Genomic DNA, 12,033 nt, shown 5'->3' with positions numbered 1-12,033 from the left:
CTATCATATGTCGTGTAAGGCATGACATAGACACACATTATGTCAAAAGAAAGGCTTCCATTTGATCATACCGATCCCATTTCTTTCCAAATAAGACTTAAAATACACGTATAACTGAACCAGAATGTCATCCCATGGTCATATAGACATGGCAAAGTATACGTAATTCTGGGTGTTTATCATGAGAGGGCAGGAACACTGGAACCATGTAGGGGAGGCAAATAAGAATATACCTGGGTCACTTCTTTACCTCAAAGTATAAAAAACGAAGATTTGGTACCGGTAAGATTGCCAATGCGACAACTCTACACATGAGACTAAAATGACACAGAAATTAACAACTATAGTTCCCCGTACGCCCTTCTACAATCAAAGCCCAAGTCTATGAAGATATGAACTAACTCATTTTAGTCTACTACCCAATAAAAGTGAGCAAAAATAAGACCTCTTATTAAAAAAACTTGCTGAAGTCATAACTCCATCTAGCACTACAGATATTCTTCACTGCAAACTACCAGTTATTCTGCCCAGCGAGCATTTATCAACATTATCCAGAGAAGCTCCTTTTCCCAGACATTCAATAAATGATTCTTCTTGTTGAATCAATGTGCTAACTATATTTGGTTTAATGTATGGTTGTAAAGTGTTCATTGACATGTCTGTCTCAACAGTTAAATTTTTATTATTTAAAAAGCTCGGCAAGCCTCGCGCTTAAATATTAAAATTTAACTGTCTCGAGTGGAGAAATATCGTAATACACTTTTTGTAGTTGTGGAATCTATTTGTTTTGGTCTATTTTGTTTATTTATAAGTGCTCGTTATTGATTTTTTCTCTCTCTCTCCAATTTTGACTTTTTTCAACTGTCAGTCCGTCACATTTCAAAAATTGAACTCACGTTTATCCTCCTAAAACTCCAGGTTTCGCCGCTGTATTATAAATGTATATCAATCATAAAATATTATTAACTGTGAAAAGTAGATGAAGTTTAAAAAGAAAATAGACCAATTATTGAAAAAAAACGGAAGTTGAAAATGTTACTGTCGAAAAAAATTGTACGTGAACTAAAAGAGGGTTGTAGGATTTTTCGTTCTCAAAACCTGTATAATATTGTTCCCTTAATTCAGACAATCATTCAGATTTACACTAGAAAAAAGTGGACCAATTCATTCGAAAAATACTATACCTACTGTGACCACGGTCATTCGGATACACGAATGCAGTCCTTATCTTTCGTTTAAGTACATTTTGTATGAAGCGCGGAAGCGCTTCATTCTAAAAATGTGCGCACGGTCAACGCTTTTACAACCCTATGAAGTTACAAAAAGAAGCATTCAATACTTATAATTACATTTTTTTAACTAGGCTAATGAAAACACGAATTTTATCATTTTTTTTAATTTAATTCACCTGTGCACTTTATTGTGGGTCCTCGTGTTATCATGAAAGAAGTTAAATTGTGTAATGCAATTGCTTAAGGAATAACACGTGATCAGCAGTTGGCCAATCAGAATAACGTATTATAATGAAACATGCATCTGATGTCATTATTAACTTTTAAAGTTTTTAAAGGTTTATAGAAATTCTGATAATGAGAAAAGAGTCATACTACATAAACTAGCAAATCTTGATTTTAAAAAGCGATTCATAAAAGAACTATAATTGTTTACAAAGATATAATTCTTGAAACAAACAAAAATGGTATTTCATATATTTCCTTTAAAAAATCATATTTACATTTAGAGAAGTAAAGATAAATTTATTTACAAATGGATTAACTTGGGTATTTTGAACACACGATATATCCTTTCCGTTGATGAATGATATCCAAGTTTATAAGACAAGTACATTTTTAAGAGAGGGCGGAAACCGGCAATGAGATGCTCTCTTGTGATTTCTACGTAAATGACACTTCCTCATCAACAAAATGGCCGTTTAATTAGTCAACTGCACAAAACTATGTTGACTTCAGGTTATATTAAGTGAATGTTGCCTTATATTTACGAACATGCTGCTGGTTCTTTGCGGTTTGATATGTTTTATTACTAAATGTTTCGGTAAGTACACATTGCAAATACGTGTGTTTCTTTGTTGTATGACTTTTTTCCTGAATAGTTAAAGAAAAGATGTCTATATACACTAAGACTAATTAGCCTTATAGTATATTTAATTTTGTTTTGTCAAAATCTTAGCATCCAATTTATTTACCTTGTAACTACATAATTATGTATGTACATACACAAAACAACAATTACTCCGGATACACATGAATTGAAATACTTGTAATCAGACAAAACAAACACAAGTGGTTAACACAAAGTAGATTTACAGTGTTAAAATTAAAATGGAAAACGAAGTTGTATTTACTAAACAAAATAAAGCCATTATGTTTGCCTTGAACCTCAAACTGGCTTCTACTTGAAAATCCATTGTTGACATGTACTCTATGAAGTTCTGGCGAATTTCACAATAGTCAAAGCGGTATGTAAAATGAGTTAGCAAATTTAGTAAACAAGTTTTGTTTCATCTCAGCATCTAGTTGGCGTTCTACGAGTCGACTAATCTTTTTGTACTGTTAAATTTTTTGTACTTAAGCATACGAAAATAATGGAATTTACTATTTTTGAAGTGTCAAAAACTCTTTGAATTTTTAGGATGAATTAAGTGCTTATGATGGTTGATATATTTTAGGACTTTTCACACTTAACCCCCATATCAAACAGAAGCTCGTTTATAAAATGGGATGGTGCTTTGAAAGCTCACATAAGTATTTTTCTGTGATTAAAAAGGGAAATATGCTAGACATATTTACAGAGACTGTGATGATTTGATTAAGACTTAAAGTTTACATTTTTAACTTAAAATATGTATGTAGGTCTTGGCAATGAAGTGTATCCACAGGTTGTATGTATTCTTATGTGCACATATCGTCTATTTAATGGCAGACTTATTAGAATAAATCACAGTTTATGGCCAAACTCAGTAAAGATCAGTCTTATTTTTCACTAACTGATAAATCTAAAAACATTTACCTTGATGATATTTTTGTTCTAAATAATCAAGAATTTGCTAATTTTACTGCGAAACTCCCCCAAAGGAAGTATAGTGTGAAATGAATATAATACCGACAGCAATAATTGTCCTTTTTCTGGTGTTGATGATCAATGCCAACATATAAGTAAACAGTATCAACAGGATATATTGTAATACTTTCTCATAACTGTACACATTTACCAATATATATTTAGTTATGTTATGATTTTTCCAAAACAAAATCAATGTTTGTACCAATAAAAGCAATATTTGAAAATTCTAGTATATTTTTTTTCTTCAAATATTCACACGGAAACTTTTTCTACAAAAATAAACGACAAATAATTCTATTTATACCGATTGTTAATTTTTCTTGAAAGGTGAAGGTTTTTGGACCCTTCTTACGGTGTGTATACAAGTGTCTTACATCTTGTTCGCTTATCCCGTGTCTGTAGTCGCGTTTTAGATTTCAACGAACGTAATTTATTCACTTTTTTTTTTACTTATATGGCATTTGTTACTGATTTTTATTGTCGAGCCTGCAATTTTTGTTGCAGAAAGCTCGACATATATAGGGATAGTGATCCGGCGGCGGCTACGGCGGCGGCGGCGGCGTTAACTAACTTCTTAAAAGCTTTATATTTTAGAAGGTGGAAGACCTGGATGCTTCATACTTTGTATATAGATGCCTCATATTACGAAGTTTCCGTCAGTCACATGTCCAATGTCCTTGACCTCATTTTCATGGTTCAGTGACCACTTGAAAAAAAAGTTCAGATTTTTTGTAATGTTGAATTCTCTCTTATTATAAGTAATAGGATAACTATATTTGATATGTGCGTACCTTGCAAGGTCCTCATGTCTGTCAGACAGTTTTCACTTGACCTCGACCTAATTTCATGGATCAGTGAACAAGGTTAAGTTTTGGTGGTCAAGTCCATATCTCAGATACTATAAGCAATAGGGCTAGTATATTCGGTGTATGGAAGGACTGTAAGGTGTACATGTCCAACTGGCAGGTGTCATTTGACCTTGACCTCATTTTCATGGTTCAGTGGTTATAGTTAAATTTTTGTGTTTTGGTCTGTTTTTCTCATACTATATGCAATAGGTCTACTATATTTGTTGTATGGAATGATTGTAAGGTGAACATGTCTAGCGGGCAGATGTCATGTGACCTTGACCTCATTATCATGGTTCAGTGGTCAAAGTTAAGTTTTTGAGTTTTGGTCTTTTTATCTAATTCTATATGCCATAGGTCAACTATATTTGGTGTATGGAAATATTTTATGATCTTTATGTCAGTCGCGCAGGTTTTATTTGACCGTGACCTCATTTTCACGGATGATTGCACAGTGTTAAGTTTTTGTGTTTTGGTCTATTTTTCTTAAACTACAAGTAATAGGTCAACTATATATGTTGAAGGCCGTACGGTTGTCTTTAATTATTTACATCCACTTCATTTGAACTCTGTTGGATTGCCATCTCATTGGTAATCATTTCACATCTCCTAAATTTTGAATAGTTGTTTTTTTTTTCTTGATAATTTTAAGTCTTTTTGATACACGCGGAATAAGTTTGACTTGCATAGAAACTTCAAGTATTTTCTATTAAAAAATACTTATATTTTGGCAATGATTCAAGTAATGTGAATTTCCTATTTCCATCTCAAGATTTTTCTATTTACATGTATAACGTTATGTCACATGTTGATGTTACATTGACACATACACGTCGTATAGATTATATTAACAGTGGATGTTAAGTGTTAGTTATTTGTGTGCGATTTTTAAGTTTTGTTTTCAAAGATGAATTCCCTGAATATTTGTGACATTTCAAGTTTTGTTTTCAAAGACAAATAATATATTACTTAATTATTTACGCAATTATGCGTTTTCAATTATATTCCTTCATCCATGAACACTGGTAAGTGTTTAAACTAAGGTTGAGGTTTAGGTATGAGGACAAGAGAACCAGATACATAGAGATTAATACATTGCCATTTCCATATAGGCCCGGGTATCACCCCGAGACCCCAATATAAACCGAGACGTAGCCGAGGTGCTGATATGGGTCGAGGGATGATACCCAGGCCGATATTGAAAAGGTTATGTATTAATCTCTTTATCATATATACTTCCGACATTTGTTTTATGTAAGTCAAATAAACAAATGAAATAACTAAATCAGCCCTAAACTTTACAAAGTTGTTAAATTATGCATCCAACATATACAGTCGGAAAGCAAGCCCTTAGAAACGTCCGTTGTTGCTACTTTCTTAAGACAACTATGGGACTGATATTAAAACCCGCCATTCTGAAATTGCGTTAATTTCGCTGAAAAAATAATTTGGCGCCAATTTGGAATTTTTTCTTTTGTCTGATTTTAAATTGCCATTAAGGTCAGAAATAGATTTCCTTTGATTTTTTTGGTTGATCATGGTTATTTTTATTAAAGAAAATAATACTTAAACATGTTAAATTGGCCGTATAAATTTAACAACGTAACGCCGTTGATCGACGTTTATAAATTATGCGAAATTGTCTGTTAATAGTATTATTTTTCTTCTTTTTTACACAGATACACAAAGATTATATATAATATATAAAATATAACTAATACGTATCTCAAAGTTTAAAAAACCAAAGTCTAACGTTCTATCACCCCTTAGGAATCCCCACTGGAACTAAATTCCAAACGAAAGACATTTTTTGACATTGTAGTTTTTGGTCTTACACATCGATGTCAACTGGCATCTGAACACAATGTACACACATTTAGCGTGTTTGTTTGAAAAACAACAATGGCGACATTCAGTTTCGTGGACAGAAAAAAAACCGAAATTTGAACTAGCAGGTCTGTGAAAAGAAACATCTCAAAAGTTTAATGTCACTTTTCCGGCACTTTCTGGAAGGGGCGCTTTGTTTTGTTGGAGTTTAACTCCGTGCACAACAGCCAACGATAAACGTGTCTCTTCATGAAAACATTTACCACAGCATAGCATACCCCAATTTACAATAATTGATCAATTGAAATAGAAATTGCGATTTTAGAAATGTACATGCCTTGGGAAGCGGTGACAATGAATCCACTCAAGCATAACGGGAAAATCCTCTCACGGTTTTCACTGCAGAACCGATTGTTCTGTATGTGTAGATTACCAGCCATGATCTTTCACGATCCGATCTCAATGCTTGGTCACCTTTAGGTTTTCTTTCACGATCATTTCTTTCGATAAACAGAATGACACCCGTGATAATGAATTATAAAAAAATCAGATTTTTAAACAACCTTGCTTATTTTGCAGTTTATATAGTGGCAAATCCAGGGGTTGTGGTGTTCTTTTGGGTTTAATTCCCCTTTTTTACGATCATTGCTTTTGAATGACAACATATAGTTGGAACCCTTCCTAAACTTTATTCTGGGTTGGAACCCCTTTTGATAAACTGTCATCACAGAGATATGTCTCGCATTTTTGTAATTTCGATAATGCAAATGTTGAAATTAAAATAGCAACACTTTAACATGTAAGTTTTGCAAATATTCAAAGTCAATGAACCATGACTGAAAGAGGGACGAAAGATACCAAAGGGACAGTCAAACTCATAAATCTAAAACAAACTGACAACGCCATGGCTAAAAATGAAAAAGACAAACAGAAAAACAATAGTACACATGACACAACATAGAAAACTAAAGAATAAACAACACGAACCCCACCAAAAACTAGGGGTGATCTCAGGTGCTCCGGAAGGGTAAGCAGATCCTGCTCCACATGCGGCACCCGTCGTGTTGCTTATGTGATTACAAATCCGGTAAATAGTCTAATTCGGTAGGTCAAATTCATGAAAGGGAAGGGGATTGTAGTTATGACGTGAGGAACATATCCGATATCATTTGTGAAATGGTTATTCCATAACGGTCAACCAACTCGTGATGGCGTCCGTAAAATTTACGAAGGGATGATTTCAACTTCACCATTTGGAACTCTTGATTTAATAGCTTTCTTGTGAGCAGTAACCCTCTATCAAGAAAATCATGATAGGAAATGCAAGCACGGGAATATCGTATCAATTGAGAGATATATACCCCGTATGCAGGTGCTGCTGGAATGTTGCTACTTAGAAATGGAAAGTTCACAATTGGAAAGCTGAAATCATCTCTTTTGTCGTAAAGTTTTGTCTTCAACCGACCCTCATTGTCAATTTCTAGATGTAAGTCAAGATATGAAGCTGACTTAACTGTATCTGTAGTATCCTTTATCTCCAATTCGATGGGATAGATGCGTTCCACATAGTCACCAAATTTTGAATTGTTTAGTGAAAGAACGTCATCTATATAGCGGAAAGTAGAGTTAAAGGATATTGCTAACTTCTTATCTTTCTTCCTAAGAAGTTCCTGCATGAAGTCAGCCTCATAATAATAAAGAAACAAGTCAGCAAGAAGAGGGGCACAGTTTGTTCCCATTGGTATGCCGACAGTCTGTTGAAAAACACGTCCTCCGAACGTAACAAATATGTTGTCAATCAAGAAATCAAGCATCTTGATAATATCGGTTTCAGAGAATTTTTTGTTTGAATCAGAGTGATTCTTTACAAAGTAGGATTTATCCCTCCCTAAGACAAGATACTTGTATCTACGTTGGCCATTCTTTTTTATGAAGCAAAGTAATACCAACTCTTTTAATTTGTCTTTAAGTTTGGAATGTGGAATACTTGTGTAAAGAGTAGAGAAGTCAAATGTTTTAATACTGTTACAAGATGAAAGAGAGTTAGATTGTATGTACTCTAAAAGATCTTTGGAATTTTTAAGTATCCACATCTGATTCACGCCACCTCTAGAATAGGCAGTTTCACAATAACTTTGAAGCCCGTCTTTGATTGCTGATAAAATGGATGTTAATAATTTAGAAAGAGGTTTTGTGGAGCACTTGGAAGACCCAGCAATATACCGCTGTTTGTAAGGACACTTATTTAGTTTAGGTATCCAATACAGTGATGGAAGATCCAGTTCTTCATCTTTGGTTGAAGGTGCATGGCTAAACAATACCTGTGGAAATGAGATATGCCAAAGCTAAAATAACTGCATACCAAATATCATTGACTTATCATATGTAGGTCCCTTTAAACAAACCTAAATACATGTACTAATACATGTAAACTAAGCAAAATTTCAAGGTCAATAACCATAACTGAGGGGGCGGGGTCAAATATTCTCCATGGTAATGAGATGTACAAATGCTAATACAACTGCATATCAAATATCATTGACCTACCACTAGTAGTTCCTCATAAACCGACCAAATTACAAACTATAACTGAGGGGGCGGGGTCAAATAATGATGGAAATGAGACCTGTCAATGCTTATACAACTGCATACCAATTATTATTAACTTACCGCTAGTGGTTCCCCATAAACTGACCAAATCACATAAAAAATAGTCTGTTAATAAACTCATAAAGGGAATAAGTCATGACTCTGACGTAAAACGTATATACGCCTATCATTATCGACTCCTAGGAGTCGATATTAAGAATTGAACGATGGACACTTAGGGCGTGAATTTTTCTTGCTACCTGATTGGAAGATATTACGAGACGTGAATAATCAAAATTTATTGATTGGTTAGAACAATCCAAACCTAGTAAATGTCCTTCAATCCTTTTAGAGTATCGGATTTGTCGTCTCTTTTTCAGCAATTAGATTTTACACAGGTAACTTTTATCTATAAATAGACGAATCTTCTAGAGTAAACAACAACGTTAAACGATACTACTTCATAACGTGTGACCTCACGTGTGTGGTAAAATTTGTTGATTGATGCACGTGGCTATTCTAGTAAATGAATTAATCTACAAAGCGAGAGCACTTTCCATTTTCATCAGCTAAGAGTCGAATATAGCACTTTTTGAAAGGCTATCGCTTGTACTTTGGTTGTTTTCGATTTAGCACAACCACTATAGTGTTTCTGTTTTCTGACGTCACTTCTGCACTGTCACATACCACGTTTAACTTTTGTATCTTTATCATTTTAGGTACACTTTGTCTTAAAGAATCTGTTCAAGTTGCGAACAAATGTTACTGGTTGACACAAACAAACGGGTCATGGTACACGGGAAATTCAACCTGTTTCACAGATGGCGGCCAACCGTCTTCATTTAATGATACTGACACATATAAAACCGTTATCACTGGTGTTGGTATAAATGGAAGGTACACATACTTGAATATATATATATACACAAAAGTTTCGAGTTAGATTTTCATTTTATCTATAAAAAAATATATGCTAATATGTGAAAGGGAAGTAACTCCTCTTACCCCATATGATATCTAATTAACTATGTATGGTAACCAATAAAATTGAGAATGGAAATGGGGAATGTGCCAAAGAGACAACAACCCGACCATAGAAAAAAAAAACCAGCAGAAGGTCACCAAAAGGTCTTCAATGTAGCGAGAAATTCCCGTACCCGGAGGCGTCCTTCAACTGGCCCCTAAACAAATATATACTAGTTCAGTGATAATGAACGCCATACTAATTTCCAAATTGTACACAAGAAACTAAAATTAAAATAATACAAGACTAACAAAGGCCAGAGGCTCCTGACTTGGGACAGGCGCAAAAATGCGACGGGGTTAAACATGTTTGTGAGATCTCAACCCTCCCCCTATACCTCTAGCCAATGTAGAAAAGTAAACGCATAACAATACGCACATTAAAATTCAGTTCAAGAGAAGTCCGAGTCTGATGTCAGAAGATGTAACCAAAGAAAATAAACAAAATGACAATAATACATAAATAACAACAGACTACTAGCAGTTAACTGACATGCCAGCTCCAGACTTCAATTAAACTGACTGTATTTTTGTTAGGACACCCTATATCAAATATATATATTCACCACGTGTAGTCCTTTTACCAATCATTTCTCTATAAATCTATAGGAGGTAAGATAAATATAAATATATGAATAAGAATAAGTTTCAAGTTATATTTTCGTTATGTTCATGAAAAAAAATTGTACTCATAGGAAATTAAAGTGCATAATAGTTTCCAGTTATATTTTCGTTATGTTCATAAAAAAATAGTACTCATAGGAAATTAAAATGCATAATACAGGGTATGTTGGAAATACCTATAAGATGATATAATAATTCTTTATATTGGTATTCTTCTATCAAATTAGTATCCGAATTTTGCTGAGAAAAACAGTTATAATATAAATCATGACTTTGCTGAACACCTTCACATTCTGTTCAAGTAAGGGATTCAGATAGATGGGGGAAAGTATCACAATGATTTTAAGCTGTTTTTTTCTCAGTTGTTCTCCAGTGCTAAATGTTGCCCTTCATTGCGGGATGATTTATATGATTCTCGATACTGAAAGTTCTAATCGGTTGAAAACCATGGTCTAATCACGTTCTGTGTTTATACCTTACGCAATTCTGAACTCGAACTCGACCAACAGAAAACATTGTAATGCCTTGCACAAAAACTTGAAGACACAACATAAATTATGAGTGGAACTTGTATAAAGGGGCATTAGCTGTCAAATTCATGTTCACGGATTTCGCTCAAATTCTCATATTTGATTTATAACATGATAGAAGTAAAAACGGAGTTCCAAATTATAAAAAGCCTAAAATAGACAATTTAAAATGCTGTGCCCCATAATATGTATCAGCTTTCGTGAGAATTTTAGTCTAAACGCCATCTAATTAACAACTTTCGAGGTGCCATCCGAAAACTGCCGACGGTCATATAACCCGATATAAACATCAATATGAATATAAACAGACAGCGAACTCGATCGTAATGAGTGAATTGGATTTCTCAAAGTCTGTTTGATTTCATATTATGGGTTTAAAATATATGTTAATCGTCGTATTTACCTGTATACGAAAAGGTTTTTGTAGATCGAATAAGGCAATCAAATGGTTTACCATTGTTTCACTTTTTAGATGTTGTCATTCTTTTCCTTTAAATAACTGAACACGCCTAATGCATGCATAATCTATCTCTAGCTAAGAAGTCAGATCGAAGGTAACATAAATACGGATTCAACGAGGTCGAATTATTCACTAGCATGTGAATAATTCATCATAGATATTTTTATAGCTTATTTTGATAAGATAAGATATTAAGAGAAGAAAACATTATTTTGATTTGGCATAAGTTAAATATAAAACACAAGCTCTAGTAGAGTTTGGCCGAATATAAAAACATATACATAACATATAAACAATCTAAGATAAAAAAAAAAACATTCTGCAATACAAAGTTGAATCACACACACATAATTTTGACAAAATTGAACCATACAGTGGTTACTAAAAGCGAATTATTTTTTTCATTAACAAGAAAATTCATATTTTTTATATATACATATGTCGTAGCCAAGGCCACTTTAAAGCATTAAAACAAATATACAAAAAAAAGTAAAAAATTGTCTCAAACAAAATAATTAAAGATTGATTTACAAACAGTACATTGATTCAATACACAGCTTAATTAAAAAAAACCTTTTTGAAATTACAGGTGAAAAAGTAATGCAATTGAGAAGGACAATTTGGAATATGTTTATAAGACAATTGCATGCTGTTCTCAAACTCTGTCTTTCTAATTTTTGAGTTATCATGTATATGATCTTATTCCTTTACACTATATACAAAAGGTAAAGAGAATCATCAACATAGAATATAATATTAAGTCAGAAAATAGCCGACATATCAAGCACGACTCAATTCTACGTACTTATTAGATGTCTACTTAAGAGTAACAATAAAGGGCATACGATACAGTTACAGGGAAGGTAATGACGTTGCTAACGTAAAATGTTATTTTCGCGACGTCAAACTATGACATATCGGGAAAAGATGCATTTTTTGACTGATTTTTATCATTCAAACTGATTTAATTTGAAAACGAGTTCATGGACCCCTATTTTTTAAAACAGCAATTTGTTTCATTTTGCAAGTAGATTATGTGACCCAAATT

The 12,033-nt window shown here is 33.4% G+C and overlaps 1 protein-coding gene across 4 annotated transcripts in view; it reads left to right on the top strand.

Annotated features, from left to right (window-relative positions):
* Positions 1-1,832: 1,832 nt before the first annotated feature.
* Positions 1,833-12,033, top strand: part of LOC139510150 (uncharacterized) — a 36,272-nt gene continuing 26,071 nt past the window's right edge. Inside the window, exons 1-2 of one of the 4 annotated variants that reach the window (XM_071296493.1) lie at positions 1,850-2,055; positions 9,068-9,245. In XM_071296493.1, the coding sequence (XP_071152594.1) occupies positions 2,007-2,055; positions 9,068-9,245 (227 nt within the window). In that variant the 5' untranslated portion in view covers positions 1,850-2,006. Of the gene's footprint in view, positions 2,056-2,282; positions 2,480-9,067; positions 9,246-12,033 lie in introns of those variants that run through there. The other 3 variants (XM_071296494.1, XM_071296495.1, XM_071296497.1) reach the window with 3 other exon arrangements.

This window comes from Mytilus edulis, chromosome 2 (assembly GCF_963676685.1).
Source record: "Mytilus edulis chromosome 2, xbMytEdul2.2, whole genome shotgun sequence".
NCBI classification, from domain to species: Eukaryota; Metazoa; Mollusca; class Bivalvia; order Mytilida; family Mytilidae; genus Mytilus; species Mytilus edulis.
Note: the sequence above shows the minus strand (reverse complement) of the source record. Positions and strands in the feature narration are given on the sequence as shown.